This window comes from Peromyscus eremicus, chromosome 16_21, assembly GCF_949786415.1.
Source record: "Peromyscus eremicus chromosome 16_21, PerEre_H2_v1, whole genome shotgun sequence".
In the NCBI taxonomy this organism is placed as follows: domain Eukaryota; kingdom Metazoa; phylum Chordata; class Mammalia; order Rodentia; family Cricetidae; genus Peromyscus; species Peromyscus eremicus.
In genome coordinates, this window is record NC_081432.1 from 19,260,427 (window position 1) to 19,283,772 (window position 23,346).

Sequence of the window (23,346 nt, forward strand, 5' to 3'; positions counted from 1 at the left end):
CTAGCATTCCAGAAGCAAAGATCCATCCAGATCTCTGTGATTTCAAAGCCACCCTGGGAACAGAGCCAGGTATGGTGGCACACACCTTTCATCCCAGCATTTGAGATTTCAGGTCTTTGCTTGGGAAAGACACATGCCTTTAATCCCAGGAAATGATGGCAGGAAACAGAAAGGTATATAAGACATGAGGACTAGGAACTAGAGGCTTTTAAGCAGTTCAGCTGAGATCCCTTCCAGGTGAGGACTCAGAGGTTTACAGTCTGAGGATTTGTGGAAACAGAATCAGCTGAGGAGTTGGCGAGGTGAGTTTGGCTGTGGCTTGCTCTGTCCCTCTGATCTTCCAGCTTTCGCTCCAATACCTGGCTGCCGTTTTTGTTTGTTTGTTTTTTATTTATAAGACCATTTAAGATTCATCTTACAAGATCCTAAACAAATAGAAACAGAAATTGATGGGGGGGGGGGGTGCCAATCATGACCAGGGACAGGATGGGAGGACAGCCAGTACCAGTAACTATATGTTTTCTCCAAATGTGCAAAATGAATACCACCTATGAGTCAGTGTGCATATTAAGTAACATTTGTGTGTATAACCTGTGGCCCACAGCTGATATGCCACCAAAGTAGGATGGCTACAAATATAACCAAACATAAAACTGTAAACTTGATTAAATATAAGCTTTGTATGGGGGGTTTATTTTGTCTTCTTTTGGTTTTTGTAACACAACTGCATGGTCCTAGAGCATTAATTTACATGTGATGATGTTGTGCTGCAGTGCCAAAAGACGTATGGACTTTTTTTTACGTTGGATACACCTGAAAACAGCAAACTTCTGGTCTCTCCTTCTACTTTGCACCTAGTGCCCCCCCACCCCAGGGCCTCTAGTATGAGAAGCCAGCATGAACACTGAGCTACACCCTAGCCCTGATGCTAGTTTTAATGTCCTTCAAGTATCATTCCACATTATTAACATAACTTAGTTTAATTCAAATGCCTTTGATGTGGATTTAAATATTTAAATTACATTTACTAATATTTCAGAGGGAGGGTGGTATTCCTGTGAACCCTATCATTCACAGGCAAAGTCAAGTGGACAACCTGAGGAAGCCATTTCTCTCCTTCCACAATTTGGTTAGGGTGACAGAGTCTGAGTCACCAGGCTTGATGGCCAGTGCCTTAACCTGAGCCATCTGCACAACTGTTCCCACAGGATATCACACAGAGCCTAGCCTCAAACTCTCTATGTATCTGAGGGGTACCATGATCTCCCCTGATCCTCCTGCTTCTACCTCCAGAGTACTGAGAGCAGAGGCCCATACCATCACATTCCAATGACTTAGAATGCCATTTTAAAATTAATCTACTAGGAAAGAGTACAGTTTAAGACTTAAATGTCACACAACAGCTTTCCACTAGTTGACCCCCACAGGTAACATTATAAATAAACTTCCATTATTATTTAGTATAGAATAAAAGAAACAAAAATAATTTATACAGGTACATAAATATCCAATCTCATACATCCCCCCCCCCCCAAGATAGGGTTTCTCTGTGTAGTTTTGGAGTCTGTCCTGGAACTTGCTCTGTAGACCAGGCTGGCCTCGAACTCACACAGCTCCTCATGCCTCTGCCTCCTGAGTGCTGAGAGAATTTTTTAAATACAAGAGCATTAGATTAGAAACTAAGAAATGAATTTTGTTGGTGCTGGACATGGTGGCAAAAGCAGGTAGATCTCTAAGTTCAAGGTAATCCTGATCTACATAAATAGTTCCAGGACAACCAGGAATATATAATAAGACCCTGTCTCAAAAATTTAAAAAAAAAAAAAAAATTGTAACATCTAAAAAAGGATCAATAAATAAACATGTTTTAATTTTTTACTAGTAGACTGTATATTTAAATAATATCCAAACTAAATAAAACAACATGAGGAAAAAAGTATAATGGGAGTGTGGTAATGTGTACAGGTAATCAAGAAATAGGCCTGAGAAAGATCATCAATTCCAAACCAGCTTGAAACACGCACGCACACATGCATGCACACGCACACGCACACACCTTTCTCCCCTCTTCTCTGTTTCCATCACACCAGGCTGATTCCCCTCTCCTGAAAATACACACAATGGTAACTATGATCTTTGGTGTTTTATGTATCCTTATGTATTGACAAATACCCTTTAAGTGTATATAAAGAAATATAACTATCCATCTGATTTTTCACACTAATCTTACTTCTTTTGTAAAATGGAAAAGTGTTGAATATGCACAACTCTGCTTTTTAAATGTATGAGACAGTATTAGATTTACTTATATTATTTCTTTAGAATTACCAAGAAGAAACATAAAATAGGAAATAAAATGTTAAATTAAAAAATCTCAAGAATACATTGTACACATATAAACTCTCTCTCACAGATTTAGGTCTCAACAGACAGCAGTGAGATGTACTACGATGTTATTGATTTATAGAACTGTAAATGAAAAACAAAACTTTTTGGATATTAAGTAATGTTTTACTAGCAAAGCATTAACCTCTGTGAGACCTCAAAAGGACTCTTTATAGTATAGCAACTCCATTACTTACAACTGCTTATGAGGAATATCCAAACTGATGAAGTACCTAATTTAAATCAAGGTCTTCCATTTTCACCACAGCAACTATTAAATAGACTTGTTAATACATATAACTAAACAGAGAAAAAAACTGAAAATGGAGAACATCCCATCAATTTTAGTTCCTCCTGGCATAAAGAAAAAAAAGAAAGTACTTTTGAAGCCTGGGCTATACACTGTTTCTTCTGTTTATAAATTCAGTCATGGGGCTAATGTGGTGGTTTGAATGACAACAACCCTATGGGTTCCCATATTTGAATGTTTGGTTCCCAGTTGGGGAACTATTTCTAATGGGCTGGGAAGTCTGGCCTTGTTGCAGGAGATGTGTCTCTTCTTCTCTGCCTCATGCTTCTGATTCAGATGTAAACTCTCAGCTATTGTTCCTGTGCCAAGCCTGCCTTCCTACTGTCATGCTTCCCACCATGATGGTCACAGACTCATGCTTGAAACTGTAAGCATGTCCCCAGTTTCATGCTTTCTTTGATGTTGACTTGGTTGTGGTGTCTCTTCACAGCAGTACAACAGTGACTAAGACAGTTGGTAAGGGTGCTTGCCTTCCCATACACACAATCTACTCTCCAGTGTCACTGTTGACATGGTGACACATCTGTAATCCAGGATGAGGTAGGATCAGAACACCAAAGCCACTCTCACCTACAGAGAATTTCAGGGTAACTTGAAATACATGAAACTCTTAATAGATAAATTTCATCATGAAAAAACAATAAAGAAATTATATTAATATCAACCAAGATAGGTACCCTAAAGTTCATGTTAAAAACTATTTTCACTTTTAAAAAAAAGATACATTTATTTGTATGTTTTTTGTCTGGCTGTTTTGTCTTTTGTCTAAATGTCTGTCTGTGCATTGTTGACAGCCTGGTGTTCATAGAGGTCAGAAGGCAGAATCAACTCCCCAGGAATTGAAGTTACATATGGTTGTAAGTTACTACTTTGGTTGCATGGAACCAAAACTGGGTCCTCTGCAAGAAGAGTTAAGTAATTTTATCTGCTAAACCATAACTCCAACCCCAAACAATTGTAATTTTATATTAAAATTTAAAAAGTTAAAAGCTAAAAATGTGCTAAGTATAGCTGTATATCAACTAATTATGGGGACATGTTCTAACAAATGTCAACAGTAGACAATTCTTTTAAAAATGATATAATATATATATGTACACAAATCTTGCTTCTAGTCGACAAATCAATAAAGCATTATTACTGTGTTGAATACCCAGGCAATTAAAACATAAGCTAAGTATTTGTGTATATAAAAACACAGAAAAGGGGGCTGGAGAGATGGCTCGGCAGTTGAGAGCACTGTCTGCTCTTCCAGAGGACCTGAGTTCAATTCCCAGCGCCCTCAAGGCAGCTCACAACTGTCTATAACCTGAGTTCCAGGGGATCTGACGCCTTCACACCAATGCACATAAAATAAAGTTAAATAAATTATTAAAAAAAAAAACCATCGCCTTAATTAAAAAAAAAAAGACACAGAGAGAAAAGGTGTCACAAATCTATAAGGTGCCATCACTTTTTCAGCTTCATTATAATCTCAGTGGGTGATCATTACACAGAGAGAAGTCACATAGTAAATAAGTCATATATGGAACATAACTATACTACCCTTGTGTTGTTTTGTGAAATTTTATTTAATATGCATGGATGTTTTGCCTGAACATACATATGTGCACCATATGCAAACCTGGTGTCAGCAGAGGCCAGAAAATGTCATCAGATCCCCTGGGGTTATGCATAATTAAGACACACTGCATGGATGCTGGAAATTGAACTCAGGTCCTTTGCAAGAGCAAATAGTGCTCTAAACTGTTGAGCCATTTCTCCAGCCATCTATTACCCATTTGCCAAAAGATGCTTACCAATGATAAGAAAGCACTTAAGTGTTATCAACAAGCCACGAAGCTTTGACATTTGACAAAAAGACTCATCTTTGAGATGTCTTGATAGAACTCACTGGAAACTGATAAATGGTATTTCCTTAGAACATGAGGCCCTGAAGATGCACATTCAAAGACTGGCCTTGAGCTATGATTAACATGAAACTGTACACAAATCACAGGCATGTTTTGTTTCTACTAATAGTTTATTATGTTAAATATAAGGACTTAGGACTAGAATACTCTACACTCCAGTAGTTCTCAACCTTCCTAATGTTGCGACCCTTTAATACAATTCCTCATGTTGTGGTGACTCCCAACTATAAAATTATTTTCATTGCTACTTCATAACTATAATTTTGCTCCTAGTATGAATTGTAATGTAAACATCTGATATGTAGGTGGTCTTAGGCAACCCCTATGAAAGGGTCATTCAGCTCCAATGGTATTGCGACCCACATGTTAAGAACTACTGGTCAAATCCAACACAGTAATTAATAGGCTGTAAATCCTAGAAGTTCATAGGCAACATGTTTACTTCAAGAAGCAAGTTATATTAAGATGCATGTAGCAATGATGTTAAGATAACACTATGATTCAACAAAAGAACCTGACACTCCTTAATACAGAGCAAAGGGGTTTTTTACATGTTGATAATAAGGTTTATGACTCAGTTTCCCCAATCATAGTAATACAGGAAGTTCTCATTAAGTAAAATTAATTTATTTTTAATTTTCACAGTTTGTGTGTGTGTGTATGTGGGTGGGCTTGTTTGTGTGCCATGGGGCTATTTATGTCAAAACTTGCTGTATTATAATGAGAAAAAAAAACTAAGTTTGAAGCCATTTATTTTACATGAAAATAAAAAGCCTTATCCAGAGTATAGATGGTGACTACAAGAGGTAAAATCTGCTCCCATACATCAGCACCACATAGATACTTATTAACCACACTTCATAAATTACCAAATACAAGACATTTTTCATACTCATATGTTACAATACAAGGTACTTTCTGGCACTGTTCACTAGAAAGTGGGAGAGAAATTTAAAACACTTGATCTGTAATGGCTTAGACCTTCCTTTTTATACTGTAAAAGTGAATTACTTTGATATGATTTACACACTGACCCTCAGAGAAAATAGGAAAAATACTCAGGATAGCATTTTTTTCTTACCTGAAATGCCTAGGATGTCTTAAGACTGAACACTCATCTTTGGGTTTCCCCAGTTGAGAGACTATTACATGGGTTTAGAAAGGTATTCTTAGTTGTTCATAATTTATACTTCAACTTTAGAACCTTAAAGTATCAAAAATCACATTTAACAAAGTAGTTCTATACAAGGAATTCACAGACTGGAGATACACCTCACTGTACATATGTGTACAGAAACATACACAAAACAAGGCTTATAAAAAAAATATCAATGTGTTTACAAAGGAAAAGAGGAAGAAAGGAGAAAACAGTTTCCAAAGTCTGAAATGGCAATCAGTTAACTAAGGATGCCCCAGGAAATACACAAGAAGATGCACTAAGATTTACTTGTAAAGCTAATACTATTCAGTTACATAAGCCTTTCAGCACACTTGCCCCAGTTCTCTTCATGGTACTTAACCAGCCAACTACACTGTGCCTCAGCTGTACACAGTGGTCAGAGATAACACTACTTAACTCAAAGGAATGATATAAACAACAAAGAAAACTACCTGCAGTGTAGTAAGCCTTTACTAGAAGTACATTTCTGCTGAGCTAGGAACATAACTCAGATGGTAGAGTTGCTTGGATAACATGCGCAAAGCTCTGAGTTCAATCCCCAGCATGAAATAAAAATGGACACTAGGGCACACATCCATAATCCAAGCACTTAGGAGGCAGAGGCAGAAGGACTGCCACAAATTTCTGTTTTTTGAAACAGGGTCTCTCTACATAGCCCTGGTTGTTCTAGCACTCACTATGTAGATCAGGCTGACCTTGAACTCACAGAGATCTGTGAGTTGCCTCTGCCTTTCCAGTGCTGAGATTAAAGGCAAGAAAGACCTGATCGCCACAAATTTGAGGCCAATTTGTACTACCTATGAAGTTCCAGGCAAGCCAGTACTACACAGTAACTAACACCTTAAAAAAAACTGAGGGGAGAAGACTCCCCACCCACATTAGTTGCTCTTCTACAGGACGTGAATTCAACTGCCAATACCCACGTCTGGTGGCTCACAGCTTCCTATAACTGCAGCTACATGGGATCTGATCACCTCTTCTGTCCACCTTTGGTACATGCACTTCTATGTACAAATTCACACACAGATATATATAAATAAAACAAATGTATTATTAAAAAACATAAATAAAATGTTTTTAAAAGACTAAAAGAAAAGCAAACATAAAATACATATACACATATATTACCAATATAACAATGCTTTTAAAATCACAATCAGGGACCAACAGACAGCTGAGTGGGTAAAGTTGTTTGCTACCAAGTCTGACAACCTAAATTTGATCTCCAGGAACCCATAGAGTAGAAAGAACTGTGACAGCTATCTTCTGACTTCCACACATGTACGCACCCATTTACACACAGAAACAATATATTCTTTTTTTTTTTAATTTAAAGACAATAAAGCAGTTTAGAAATTGCTTATAAGAGGGCAGGAGAGATGGCTCAAAAGTTAAAAGTACAAAATTCTCTTTCAAGGGATCAGAATTCAGTTTCCAGCATCAACATCAAGTGGCTCACAACCACCTGCAATTCCAGCTCCAGGAGGATCCAAGGATCTCAGCCTCCACAACAACCTGAACATATTCACACATGCACATACATACTAAAGGAAAATAAACTGCTTTTGCATGAGGTGGATGGATGGGTTTCTAACTGCATGCCCATGTTGACTTCGATGCCATTCTGTCCTTCTTGCTCTGGCCCTTCACTTTCCCTGAGTAAATAATCCTCCGGCTAATTAGGAATACATACTAGCTGAAAACTCCCAAGTAGCAAATGTAGGCTTAGGTGTTTTATTAATTTTCACTAAGTTCTATAAGTTCCAGGAAATTAAGTTCTATAAGTTCCAGGAAATTATCAAACCTGAGTTGGTTCTGGAAAGCCTTCTAACAAAAAACAGGTATCCAAAGTAAATATGATCTTGTGAAGATATCCTTCAAAGACTACATATGGCCAAAAACTCATTCTAATCCTATTCTGAATTTCTGAGCTACATATTTTCTTGTTTAATTTTTAAAAATCTTGTGCAGTAGCTACTATAATAAACAAAGTGAGCCATCAGAGAATAATAATGTATCTTAGTCCAGAAACTCATAGTAAATTCAGGATTTGAAATCTAACGTAAAAGCTTAGTTCTTAGTATACTACATTGTATATTAGATGACTAATATTCTCTTTTCAACTAAAATATTCCCAGAATGACAAACTAGATGATCACTAGCGTCACATCAGTAATGCAAATCTAAAAACAAACAAGGAATTCAAACATGTTAGAACTGCTGAATTGTTTGTTGTTGTTGATCCAAGTCATCAAACCTGACAGGTGACACATTTAACTCTGTTTGTGAAATTTAGTTTATTTGGTCAAGGTCTCAATACGTAGCCCTGGCTGGCCAGGAATTCACTATGTAGACCAGGCTTACATAATACTCACTGAGCTTCACCTGTTAGAATCAAAGGTGTACGAACGTACACACCTGGCTTTTTTTTTTTTTTAAATGCTGGGACATATTCATTCAATAAATTAGTTTAAGCCTGTGGATGAAATGATTATCCTTGTTTCTTGGAAGTTTTTGTCTAAAACTATAGTTCATGGAAATCATTTTTCATATTTTAATTTCTTTTAAAAGGCTATTGATTCAATTTACTTCATTCACTCTTTTTATCTTGTATTATTTATTTATTCTATTTATGTTTAATCCATGAACATATGGATGCTACACAAGTACTCTTACTACTGAGTTACATGCCTAGTCTCTATTTTTTTAAAATCATACACGTCTTCAACTGTTCAAAAGGAGTGTCAAATAGGTGAAGTACATTTCTATTTGACATTTAGAAAGGCACTGACGAGTTAACTAGCTGAATATTTTAAAAATTATGTAAGTAAATTACACTTTTAAAAACTTCAAAAAATAGAGACAGGCTCATTAGCAGAGGAGTTTCCTAGTGTGCATGAGGCCCCAAGTTCAGTAATCATTATTAGGGTTTGGGGGTTCAAAGTGCCTAACCTGGCTTATTCATCAGTTATTACCAGACACCTGAAATAGTGGTGAATTTTTTTTTAAGATTTGCTTTATTTTTATTTATGTGTATTTGTGTGCATCTCTGTGTGTACATGCCGTCTGTGTGCAAGTGGCCACAGAGGTGAGATCTTTGGACCCCCTGGAGCTGGTGTTACAGGCAGTTGAAAGCCACCAAAAACGGATGTTGAGAACCAAACTCAGGTCCTCTAGAAGAGCACAGGCTTTTATCTACTGAGCCATCTGCCCAACCCTGTTTAATGGTTTTTAAAGGATTTCCACCAGGCTAATATGAGATTGCTTTAAAGGAAACACTGCCTGATCATTACTTGCTATGCATTTTGCCAGTAAACAGTAACAACTGCTAAATGTGGTTATTTTCCTAATAAAATTTTCTTTTGTTCTTAGAGTAAGGATGTCAGGCTAGCCTAGAACTCACTATGTAGATGATGCTGATCTTAAACTCCTGATCCAACCCTCCTGCTTCACCTCCTAAATTGCTGGTATTAAATGAACATACAACCATCCTGGCTTGCCTACCAGAATTTAGTAATCTTGTTCAGTTCATATGTTTGTTTTCTAAAACTCTTCTGTGGTGGTTTGAACAGATAGGACCCCTACAGACTTGTGTGTTTTAATCCTTGGTCTATAGAGTGGCAATATTTAGGAGGCAGGGCCTGGTTGGAGTAGGAGTGGCCTTGTTGGAAGAAGTATGCCACTGTGGGGGTAGGCTCTGAGGTCAAACTATGCCTAGTGTGGACAGTTGCTTCTGCTGCCTGGGGATCAAGATGTAGAGCTTGGGGCTGGAGAGATGGCTCAGAGGTTAAGAGCACTGGCTGCTCTTCCAGAGGTCCTTAGTTCAATTCCCAGCACCCACATGGTGGCTCACAACCATCTGTAATGAGATCTGGCTCCCTCTTCTGGCATGCAGGGTTACATGCAGACAGAACACTGTATACATAATAAGTAAATAAATCTTAAAAAAAAAAAAAAAAAGTTGTAGAGCTCTCTGCTCCTTCTCCAGCACCATGTCTCCCGGCATGCTGCCATACTTCCCGCCATGATGATAATGGACTAAACCCCTGAAACAGTAAGTGAGCCACCTCAATTAAATGTTTTCCTTCCTAAGAGTTGCCATGGTCATGGTGTCTCTTTACAGGAATAGAAGCCCTAACTAAGACATCTTTAAACTAGTGAGAACTTTATTAAAATATTTTCTTAAACCGTTTCCTGATATAAATTAACATGACTCACGTGATTCTGATGCTTTGTAAATTTGAGTGTCTCCCTTTCACTTTAAAGCTTCTTTCAACAAAGCTGTTTCATATCATACGGAAAACATCTGGATGACTATTTCTCAAGCAGTCTATAACCAAATTCAAGTTTTTACTGATTGGATAGAGCAACTAAATATGCTGAAAATGTTAACCAAACTGACATAGAAAACTGGTAATTACAATAGTGCTTTAAAACTTCTGCTAGATCACACTTTTTCATGAATATTAAACTATAACTGGCAAGACACATATCAACTTACACTCAATGCCTATTCATCTTAAAAAACAACTGAGAACACTTAATAAAACATGAACAAATCTTACCAGTGCAGGCCACTGAATTTGTCTGCTCTTTGATCCCTGAGTCTTGCTAGGGTCGTTCCTTTTGGCCCAGATTAAGTGGTATTCCACCAAGAAAGTTGAAAAATCTTCATAAACTTTAACCCACTCCCGTTTATCCCATTCAAGGTCATCAAATTCCACGTACACCTATGAAAAAAAGAAAGCCCACAATTTTATGAGCAATATACAGCAATGATATTAACCCGTGAAATGGAATAAGAAAAGACATTATTAACATTACATTTTAGGTTTGGGGCATGAAGTCTTGGTATAATATATAGCACAGAGTGGTCTCAAATTTGTGATCCTCCTGTTTTTGCCTCCCAACTGCTAGAGCTTTGTAGTGTTCTCTTAAAACAAGTGCCCTTCTTATTTCTACGACAAGGAAATAAATCATAAAGGACTACATGGTAAGAAAAGTAATTCAAAAACAGCTGATCAGCACATATTAGCCAGCATATCTGAAATACACACTAAAAAACTATGTGTAAACTGATCATTGTAATGTTGGGAAGTATTTTCCAAAGTAAACAGGCAGCTAGAGGTGCAGTTCAGTAGTACGGAGTATTATATGATTAAATACAAAAGGCCTGAAACCTCATCATTAAAAAAAAGAAAGAAAGAAAGGGTAAACAGAAAATGTATTAGGCTTTGCAAATCATACGGTCTTTGTCATAACTCCTCCTATCTCTGAGATACCCAGCCACAAACAACATAAAAACTGAATTTGGCATAAAGCATTACTCACAAAAGTTAGTAGAAAATGGCTAATACGCAAGTCAACCATAATAATAAGTCATAATAAACCACATTAATAGAGTAAGGAAAAGTAATATTTTTAATGGTACAGAAAACACATCTGAAAAAATTCAATACTCTTTCATGAGAAAGCAACAACAACAAAGCCTCAGCAGAATGTTGGGGCACATACAATGATCTCTACATTCTATATTCTGAAACAGGGCAGCTCAAGCTGGAGAGCTATTAGGTCATTCCATTTGCTTGATTTTTTTTTTTTTTTTTTCTGTTCACTGACATTGCTGTTTTTGTCTCCCTACCTATACTACAAAACCCTTTGGAGCAAAAAACTGTATTTTCTTTTTGGTTTCTTTGTTTTAATTTCTAATGCCTAGATTATTCACCTGCAAATGAAAGCAACCATTAAACTTTCTGTGTAAAATATCACAACATAAATGACTAAATTAGAAGAAAAAAGTATGTATATGCTTAAATATTGCTGCTCTTTCTGCTGATTCATCATTGTGCTCATGATTATCTAAGAAATGAAAAAGAAGATTCCATTCTCTATCAACATTTGCAACTGAATGAAAACTAGTCACTATGATGCTAGGAATTCAGAAAAACTTGGTTTGGGGGAGGTGCTTGAACAACCATGACTATTAATGTGATTACAAGATTAAAGATAAAATAATTTGAAATAATAAACATTATAAATACATCTTGAGATATTAGAACAATGAATTCTAAGAATTGGTCCCTTGGTAACTGAGATGACTACATTCTACTTTAACACTCTTTTTGGTATTTTTGGAGACAAGGTCTCATAATTTAATCCTCACTGGCCTTGAAACTCATAGTAATCCCCCTCCTCAGCCTCCCAGATTCTGGGATTACAGGCATGAGCAACCCACCCTGATAAATTTAGTGACTGCTAACTTAGTGTAAATAACTGCAAGCTAATTATACCTACTTGGTATAATAGAGACTTCCTATTGTTTTATTTACATTGAATGAAAAAGAACTGCATAACTTTGAGAAATCTGTCTTGTGGCTTATTCAAAACCAAACAGCAACCGCATCCTAATGTTGCTTAACCACAAACACTACTTCATACTAAAAATAAAGGTGCCTAGTACCATGGAGCATGCCTTAAGCCTAGTACTGGGAGGAAGAGGCAAGTAGATCTTTGTGAGTTAAGGGCCAACCTGGTCTACAGAGAGTTCCAAGTCAGTCAGGGATATATGAGACCTTTATCTCAATAAGTAAATAGACAACAGTGATACATAAACATGCTAGATTACATCAACTAACATTCCTCAATATACATATGCATGTTTATAATCATCATATCCATGTTCTTACTTATAAAATAGGCACCAGAGGAAGCCAAGTCAGTCATGAAATGTTAAGTAACAAACATCTAACTTTCATCTACTCTCTTTACGAGAAGTTTCATTGTACTACATCATCACAACCACCATTGCGTTTATCCATAAAGCTTTCTCTGATCTGCTACTGGAATACCAAGAAGAAATATTCTATAAAGAAATAATATAGAAGGCAATGAAATAGTTTTGCTACAAGATTCATCTCTGTATTGGTCTGCATAAATAGTTTTGTAACAAGAAATTAAAAGTGTCTGCTATGAATGGATCCTCAAAATTCAAATCAAGCTGGGGAGGTAGCTTAGTCATGAACATTTGTTTAGCATGGACAAGAACCTGATCTCTAGCACCGCAAAAGGAAAAGATAGGACAGGTGCATGCAGAACAGGATAATTGGCATCTCAACATTTGAACTTTTGTTTTTTACTCAAGTAAAACATCAAAAGAACTGAGGCTCAAATGAATCCAAATGATATCTGTAACCTCCAAGTGTTGTGGAATATTATTTTAAGGTGTATCACTTTTGTTTATGTTGCATTTGTTTAACTCTGTGAAGCTGTGATAGTACTCTGCCTGTCTAAACCACCTGATTGGTCTAATAAAAAGCTGAACAGCCAATAGCAAGGCAGGAGAAAGGATAGGCGGGGCTGGCAGGCAGAGAGAATATATAGAAGGAGAAATATGAGAGGAGAGAAGGACTAGGACACCAGGGACCAGCCACCTAGCCAGCCATGAAGTAAGAGTGACAGTAAGATTACAGAAGTAAGAAAAGGAAAAAGCCCAGAGGCCAAAGGTAGACGGGATAATTTAAGTTAAGAAAAGCTGGCAAGAAATAAATCAAGCTAAGACTAGTCATTCATAAGTAAGAATAAGACTCTGTGTGTGACTTATTTAGGAGCTGGGTAGCGGGGCCCCCAAAAGAACATCCAAGCCATCAATCTTATAGAACACATTTATTTATTATGTACACAGTGTTCTCCCTGCATGTATCCCTGCACACCAGAAAAGGGCACCAGATCTCATTATAGATGGTTGTGAGCCACCATGCAGTTTCTGGGAATTGAACTCAGGACCTCTGGAAGAGCAGCCAAGCGCTCGTAACCTCTGAGCCATCTCTCCAACCCCTTAAAATCACCTTTATTTACCTTGAGTGAAACATAGGAGAAGAAATGACAAATAGCATGGCAACCTTACAATAAGTTAAAAAAAAAAAAAAGAAAGAAAGAAAGAAAAAAAAGATAAAGGCCTACTGTGTTGACTTAGCTGCCACTTGCTACATAGACCAGGCTATTCTCCTGAGTGTTGGTTGGGGTTAAAGGCATGCACCACCATGTCTGGCTCAACACATTTTTTTTTTTAAGTTAACATATTTAACAAGGTTAAGAAGTTCAACTTTTAATAAATAAGATTTTTCGAATTTCAGGTTTTTTTCTGAAAATACTTTTAAAATCCACTTCAGAATCAGTGCTCAATTTAGTACAAATTTATTATTTGGGGGGAGGGGAGGATGTTCGAGACAGGGTTTCTCTGTGTAGCTTTGGAGCCTGTTCTGGAAATCACTCTGTAGACCAGGCTGGCCTCGAACTCAGAGATCTGCCTGCCTCTGCCTCCTGAGTACTGGGATTAAAGGCATATGCCACCACTGCCCGGCTATGAATTTACTTTTCTGAGGTAATATGTATGCTAGTACCATAACTCAAAACTTCAGATGATGTAGTGCTCCAAAAGACAAGATGACTGAATTTCTTTTACTCTCAGTTAACATGCATTTCTCTTAGATGAGTAGAGAAAGCCTTACACAAAATTCACAACTAATAGAATACACTTAATAGCTTGGAAGATGATAGTAAATTAAAAAACAACAACAAAAAGAAAGTTGTTCCATTCTGGTAGTCTGTTTTTAACTGACCATGTGGGCTGGAGAGATGGCTCAGCAGTTAAAAAGCATTTGCTGCTCTTACAGAGGACCCAGGTTTGATTCCCAAAATCCACATGTTAGCACACAACTGTCTGCAACTCCAGTTCCAGGGATCAGACACCTTCCTCTGTACTCCATGGGGACCAAGCACAAGACTCCTGTGCACAAGTGGAGCATAGAAATACAGGCAGGCAAAACACCCACAGCCATAAAATAATGCAATTAAAAAATATTTTTATGTTGATCAAGGAATCTTTAGGCTAGTATGAAGTATAAAAGTATGAACTAATTTAAAGTAGAAGGAAAATACATAAATAGCCTTCATTTAAAACATTAATCAATCTATAACTATTGGTTTGTAAGTACTGATTAGACATACCTATAAACCCTAACAGAAGTCAATCATTAACATGTAAGACTGCTTTGCAGCTGGGTGAGCCAGTAGGCCAGACTAACAGAGACCGATATTTGAACAAGTGATCATTTGCAGCAGAAGCTAACCCTCTGAGAAAGGTGTTGATTTCTGAAGGCTGTGTTGGAATAGCATATTTAACTGGGTATATTCCAGGCCCTGCTTCAAACACTAAGCTGTCTTGTGAGACTAATATTGACTGCCAACTTGACAGGCTAGGAGACAACTCTTGACCTAACTGCTAAGGAGTTTCCAGATTAGGATCACTGAAGTGGAAAGACTCTCACTAAATGTAGACAGCATCATTCCTGTCTCTCTACTTCCTGACTGAGGATGCAGTGTGACCTGCCACCTCACTCTCCTGCTGCTCTGCCTTCTCTCTCCATGGTGGACTGTACTGTGAGGCAGAATACACCCGTCCTTCCTTTACAGCTGCTTTTGTCAAGCATCTGATCGCAGCAATGAAAAACGGAATACAAGTACATAAAAGTAAGTAGAAAACAAAGGAGTCAGCTAACAAAAATGTTTACACCATGTATGGTGAAAACTACAAAATGATAATGGGAAAACCTCAAGGCTCAGCTGAATAAATCTACTACATTCATGAATTCAAAGTTTCAGTTTTGTTACCAAAATCAATTCTCCCCAAACTGATTCATAGATTCAGTATAATTCCAATAACAATCCCAACAGTATTTTCTTTATGTAGATTCTAAAATATACACAGGATAGTGCAAAGAAATAGAAGAGCCAAAACTATTTCAAAAAAAAAAAAAACTGAATTTCTAAAACTACCTGACTTAAAGCTGAATACTGGATTGCAAGATGGCCAATGGATAAAGGTGCTTCCCAGGCAAGCCTGGCATCCTCAGTTCAATACCTGGAACCCACATAAAGGTGAAAGGAGGGAATCAACTGCAGAAATTGCCCTCTGACATCGGATTACATGCTGCCCAATGCGTACACATGCACACACACACACACACACACACTCTCTCTCTCTCTCTCTCTCTCTCTCTCTCTCTCTCTCTCTCTCTCTCATAATAAATGAGACTGAAAACAAAGCTGTTGTATCCAAGAGTATTGCCAAAAAGATAGAAGACAAAACCAATAAAAGAATGCCACAAAATAAATCTGTAAGAAATGAGAATTGGTCTTTGATAAAAGTGTCATGTCATTTCAAAGGAGAACGGATAAGTCTCCTCAACAAACAGTGCAGAGATAACTGGACACCCATATCCGCCCCCCAAAAAAATATTTAATTCCAATCCATACTTCACATCCTATAGACTCAAATTGGTGAGACTTAAGGATATAAAGTAAAAAAAAATTAAAGCCAAAATCTTGTGGCCTTTGGGTAGCAAAATGATTCTTGGAAAGAAAGAAAGAAAGAAAGAAGAAGAAGAAGAAGAAGAAGAAGAAGAAGAAGAAGAAGAAGAAGAAGAAATAAGAAAAAGTTATCAAAATTAATTTTTGCTCTGTGAAGTCAGTGCTAACAAAATAAAAAGCCACAAACTAGAAAAAAAATTACAGATAGTTTAGTTGACAAAATATTTGTATCTTGAAACAAAAACTTTCAAATCTCTCAAAAGAAAAGGAAGCACAGAAACACCGGTAAAAATTTGAACAGATGCTTTAGTGAAGAAGAGCCACGGCCCTCAAGCCTGTAGGAGCTCAGCTACTGGAGAAGTGCCACAGTGACAACCTACACAAGAAGGAGTGGACATGTGCAGGTGCTCAGAGATGAACTATGACTGGTAATACTGTGAGTTAGGGGGAAAGACAAGTAACAGCAGCAAGGGATCCAAAATTAAATGACAATAAATCTAGTGTTCCAGGAGTTTCAGATACAAATCTATTTTTTTCAAGTTCAAAGTTTTTTTGTTTAAAATGAAATCTTAGAAAACAGTCCAACTCCTCAGAGAAACTAATGACACTTCCCCCACCACACCCCCACCTCCACCCTGGGGACAAATTCTTGCTACTTCACCTTGGCATGCTTGTACTTAACAAGGTAGCTCAGTCTGGACTTGAATTTCCCAGAATCTCCTGACTCAGGTTCCTGAGTGCTGGACTTACCGACATGAGGTGCCACGCTCAGTTACAATGGCACCTTTCCACAAAAGATACAGGGGCCCTGGCACAACACAGTCTTATCTATCTTACACTATACTTAAGGTGAGGGTGGGGAGAGTCAGTAACAAACTGGTGTACATACTACTGTCAACTTTCATAGAAATGTATATTTTCAGGTTATGAAGAATTTTACAGAAAAACAGAATTCAGGAACTACATTTTTCATCCTATTAAAAATAATAAGCCCTGCGAACAGGAATTTTGAACTTTCATTCAGGGCAAATTGCAATGCTTCAATTTAAAAAATAACCACTAAATCTGTAAACAAGAATCACTATTATTTATTAATCTCATTTAATCTATGGTTTTTCACCAGAATAAACTATAAACTAGTTCTTCACTTAAAAAAATAAAAAGCTGTCTTTAGTCATTCAGTATACTAAATTAAAGGTTGAAAAAATTAAAAAGCAATGTACAAAATACTTTTTAAAAAATTTTAACCTCTTAGTACACAAAGAGTAACATAATATACTCATTGTCAGCTTCAACAGTTTCTTTCATTTAATTATATTGGTCTATTTATTTATTTGGTTTTTCAAGGCAGCGTTTCTCTATGATTTATTTCTTTATACTTGTCTAACTACTTACTGGGTTTTTCAGAGTAGGTTTTCTCTGTGATTTCTTTATATTTATATATTTGTTTTGTTTGGTTGGTTGATTGGTTGGTTGGCTGGTTTTTCAGGGCAAGGTTTCTCTGTGTAGCCCAGGCTGTCCTGGAACTCATTCTGTAGCTCAGGTTTGACCTGAAATTCAGAAATTTGCATGCCTCTGCTTGGGATTAAAGGTGTGGGCCACCATGCCCAGCTATTTTAACAACTTCAGACTCATGACCAATTAATCTTCTAAAATCTACTTACAATAAGTCAGCATTTACTTTTCCAAGGATGGATATTTTGTGTACATTCTTTTCATTTGTTCAAAGGTCCACAAATTCCAACTAGTTGACATGCCCCTCAAATTAGCTTTGTTGAAAGGTTTCCACCTAACGTTTTCCTGCTGTGATTATATTAAAGAAATCAAGTCATTAGTTCCATATAGTCTTCATTGATCTGCATTTTGCTGACTATTCAATTTGCTTTGTTTAATTGTGTGTCTCTGTCCTTGTAATTCCTGTAATTGTTGAATGTAGTCTTACTCAAACTCAGGACTAATAGAGGAAAACAACCAAATAAAAAGCACCGTATATTAATACACGAGTTTGTCACGGTGGCACACACGTGTAGTTCCTAAAGTCTTAGCACATGGAAGGGTGAGACAGGTAGATGGCAAGACCACCCTGGCTATACAGCAAGATCTTCTATCAACACACCTCTTAAAAAAAGACATGTATTATCTGAATATATATGACGTATTTGTGCCAATGATAATTACTATCTCAATATAATACTTCCCTCAAATCTACAAAATGACAATATTCTAAGTGTATCATTCCTTCATCATCTACTATATGAACTATGTCTAAGTGAAAATTCTCCTTTTCAAATGCTTCGCTTCCATAAAGCTGTATAAAGAAGATGAATCCTTGATTTTTTCTTTTCCTGAGTTTCTGAAATAGACTTGATATCCCAACTTCTTAGAATACAGAAATAACAAGTGAGTTCTCGTTGTTGAGACAGTGTCTCAGTTTATATCCCCTGGCTGACCTAAAATTTTTACGCAGACCACTATGTCTCCCTGGAACTCACAGAGCTTTGCCTCCCTCTTACCTAAGTGCTGAGATTAAAAGGCTTTGCCCTAGCATGTTTCCACGCCATATTTTGTTTTTAGGGGAAGGATAACTATGAGCTTTGGGTATGTTATTAAATGATAAATCTCTTTAAAAAAAAAGTTTATAGCACAAGCACACACTGATCTATTTAGATAGAGTGTACCTTACCTACTTGCTGCACCATATTTTAACTTAACAATGTATTAACCATCATAGCATAATATTCTTTATTTACAATTATACCTTTATAATATACCACTTGGCACATAAGCCACATTTAAATAAAAACAAAACTGGGAGAGGTAAGACAAGGTATCACTATGTGGCCCTGGCTGCCTGGGACTTGATATGTAGACCAGATGCGCCTCAAACTAACAGGGATCTACCTCCTCTGCCTGAGTGCCAGAACTGGAGGCTAAGAACCAGAAGGGTTATGCAATTTGTCCAGTAGTATTACATAATTAATATATGGTAGAGCCAAAACTCAAGCTGAAATCAACTTTTATAATGCCACAGATTAAGTTCAAAAGGAAACATTAGACATTAATGTTTAAGAAACCAAAATGCAAAAATTATGCTTCAATTATACAGATGTAAATAATCCTAATAACAAGTGGGAGAATAATTCCCTATGGAAGTATGAACTCTACAGTAAAAGTCATATCACCACTGGACTATACAGGCCCTCATCTGTGTAAGTAATTTTTATAATGGCCAGTAAACTGAAAAAATGAAGGGATGAGTGGGTGAATAAAAACATGTTGGCACATGGGTGGGAATATGGCACACTCGTAGAACATCTGCCTGACATGCTCAAGTCCCTGGGTTCAATCCCTAAGACTTTACAATAAATGAAGGTACAGTTTTCTGGTATCAGATTTTTTTAAGCTAGTCTTTTTATTTTATTTTTTTAATTTTATGTGCATTGGTGTTTTGCCATGGGTGTCAGATCCCCTGGAACTGGAATTACAGACAGTTGTGAACTGCCATGTGAGTGCTGGGAATTGAACCCAGGTCCTCTAGAAGAGCAATCAGTGCTCTTAACCGCTGAGCCATCTCTCCAGCCCCCTCTGATATCAGATTTTAAAATTACATATATTTAAAAAAATGGAAGGAGAAAAATATAAATAACAATGCTTACAAATTAACATAAATATTCTAGTTTATTTGAATCAATTCAATTTCATCAAAGAAAGGAAACCAAATATACCCGTTCACTGAATAAATCAAAGAAGATGAATTAAAGAGAAACAAGACTATCACCATGAGGGAAGATGATGTAGTATTATCAGATGCAGAGAGAATAAATAACTACTCACACCGCCTGCTTTGCATCCATCTTCTCCACCAAGGAGAATTGAGTAGAAAACTGGAAAAGGTAGAAGAAACATAGTTAAAAAGTAAATGAATTCAAAATGAGAAAAGAAGACAGTAAGAGAATACCTAGCCACTTTTTCAATTAGTGTTTGTCTACAGAGGCAAAATAATCACAAGCCTGAATTAGGTACTTCTAATGTTTCAATTGATACAGGAATTAAACAATTCTAATATGACCTGGTTTTTAGAAACAAAGACAAAATGGGTTTTAGAAAGTGTGTGTGTGTGTGTGTGTGTGTGTGTGTGTGTGTGTGTGAGAGAGAGAGAGAGAGAGAGAGAGAGAGAGAGAGAGAGAGAGAGAGAGAGAGAGAACTATCAAGTTTGAAGGGCTTATAACAACCTATGACCATCAAACCACATCAGACATCCAAAAACTCAGGACTGTAAAAGACTCAGCAGTTAAGAGCATTTATTGCTCTTACAGAGGACCCAGGTTTGGTTCTCAGCACCCATATGGTAGCTTGCAACTGCCTGGAACTCTAATTCCACGGGATTTGATGCCCTTTTCTGGCACTGAATGTACATGGTGAACAGACACAGACGCAGAAAAAAAAAAAAATCATACACATAAAAATTAAAGTAAATCTTTTCTTTTTAACTATTTCCAAGGCAGCTTGAAATTTTTTTTTAAGGCATTATGTTAGTGCTTAGGAGATGGCTCAATGGTTAGTGTCTAGTGCTCTTGCAGAGGTTCCTAGATCAGTTCAGAGTACCCACATCAGGCAGATCACAGCTCCAGGGAATCCAATGCCATCTTCTAGAGTCCGTTTTCAACCTGTGAGTGTGGCCCATTTGGGGATTGTGTATCAGATATTTACATTACAAATCCTAACAGTAGCAAAATTACAGTTAGTGATGAAGTAATTTTATGGTTGGGGTCACCACAACATGAGGAACTTTACTGAAAGGCCAGAGCATTAGGAAGGTTGAGGGCCACTGAATCTAGAATCTAGCAGACACAGAGAAAAGCAGGTGCACACACAAAAAATAAATCTTTTGGAAAGGGTTTATATTGAGCTAATTTTATCTTACTAGGATCAATGTTATAGTTTCATTATCAATTAAAATCCTTTGTTTTAGATTATTAAGGTAACTAGTATCTATAAAATATTGAAAGAGTAAAATATATTTAGGAGTAAAATGTCTAGGTGTAAGCGTATTAGTAATACAGCACACAGCTGGATAAGCCTCTGTAACAGTCTTAACCAAAACTAACGCAAAGCACAATGTCTTCCAATGTATCCCAGAGTCCTATCCTTATTCTTAGATACACAACAAACTGTGAAGTGAATATAACATGATGGATCATAAAGATTCCGTGAAAAAACTAAACTGGATAAAAGAACAGAATGGAGTGATATTAGAGTCATATTATATTGGAATTATATAGGATATATACTAATAGTCATTAATAATAAATATATAATACAATGTATGAATAAATATAATATATATAACTACATAGTAGAATCATAGCAATGGCAGTAATAGTTTAGTGAAATAAAGGAAGTTAAACTAAGCCCAGAATTGGGGAATTCCAATAAACAATCTACAACAGAGATGCCCCCCAAAGTTATAAAACTCTTTGCGGTAAAGTATAGCTAATATACTTTTTTTTTGTTTTGTTTTGTTTTGTTTTTTGTTTTTTGTTTTTTCGAGACAGGGTTTCTCTGTGTAGCTTTGCGTCTTTTCCTGGAACTCACTCTGTAGACTAGGCTGGCCTTGAACTCACAGAGATCTGCCTGCCTCTGCCTCCCGAGTGCTGGGATTAAAGGCAAGTATAGCTAATATAAAAACTGACTACAGTTTATGTAAGCAACAGTGTTTAAGCAGTGTCTCTCCACCCTGGACTAATACTCTTATCCTGCTATCGGAGATTTACTCCCTAGAGAAGTTTATCAGTGGGTCTCTAGAATAGGGATGACAGTAAAGAAGTTGGGGAAAAATAACTGTCGAAAAGGAGGGTTAGACAAGTTTCAAAAATGGAATCTACCCAGGATTAGCATCTGTTCCCATGTCCAGTCTTTTACAAATGGCTACAACTTTCAAAATGGGGGGTGGAGGTAGACCAGGCACTGAATTCATATGTTATGCAAACACTCATATGCATAAAATTAAAATAAATCTTTTGTTTTGGTCCAAAATCCTATTTCCAAGTCTTTGTGAGAGGTTGGGGAGGGGGGTTTATGACAGGGTTTCTCTGTGTAGCCCTGGCTGTCTTGGAATTCACTTTGTAGACCAGGCTGGCCTTAAATTCACAGAGATCCACTTGCCTCTGCCTGTGCCAGGATTAAAGGAGTGTGCCACCATTGCCCAGCTTATTTCCAAGTCTTTTGTCAAGACAAAAGTAGATTTCTCTAAGAAATCTGAAGTGTTTTAAAGATTAAAAAACAAACAAAAAAAATCGCCACCACTACAGATATCAGCTATACCTCCCAAGAAAATGGCCTGACTTCTAAATAAATTAGATTAGACTATAATCTAATCATTTTCAACATTCTTGTAGCTCATGATGTGCTTTTTGCTCCTAAATGTAATTAGTCAAAACTACCAGGTATTTCATGGAAGAAAGCATAGAGAAAAGAGTGACTGGATCAAACTGATTTTAAAAGAAAGAAACACCCAATACTGTCAGTGAGATCAGAGAAAAATATAACAACAGAAAAGAGTCACTATCAAAAATGAACTAAAACAGACTTTAAATTAAACTATGATAGAAATCACGGGAAAAGGAACAGCTTTAGAAAGGGAATCTGAAAACTGTGTAACTAAAACAAACAACAAAAACCTAGGAGGAAAAAAAAATTTAGTTAAAATGGTTCAGTATGGTTCACTAACCAATAGAAGTTTCAGAAAAGGGCATGTGTGTGTGTGTGGGGGGGGGGGGGGTGTTGTCATAGAACAAATTCAATAAATACCTTCCAGAACTAAAAGTCAGAAATGTGCACACTGAAAAGCAATTCTTGAGAGTTAAGTACAATATATGAAAAAAATCAGTGTTGGTCTAGAAACTTAATTGTGGACAGAAGAAAAGACTGCAAACGTGCTTGTCTGAAGGTTGACCCCAGAGCCTTGAATTTTAGGCCAAGTGTTCTGACACTGAGCTATATCTCAGAGAAGGAAGAAAGTGGGGAGGGAAGAGGAGGGAAAGAAAGGAAGAGGGGTATTAGGGAGGTGCAGGAAAGCATGTGGGCATTTTTGCCATCTAACATTTCAAAAGCAGCATCAAATTCTAGAAGGTAATAGTTTTGGAAATTTCATTTTTAATCCCCAATCTAGAATTCCATATCCCATAAAT

General features: G+C 36.9%; 1 protein-coding gene across 1 annotated transcript in view; it reads right to left on the reverse strand.

Annotated features, from left to right (window-relative positions):
* The window catches only part of Jmjd1c (jumonji domain containing 1C), a 150,593-nt gene that overhangs the window by 107,512 nt on the left and 19,735 nt on the right, over positions 1-23,346 (reverse strand). The window contains exon 2 of the mRNA XM_059243942.1: positions 10,354-10,518. Within this exon, the coding sequence (XP_059099925.1) occupies positions 10,354-10,518 (165 nt within the window). The remainder of the gene's footprint in view (positions 1-10,353; positions 10,519-23,346) is intronic.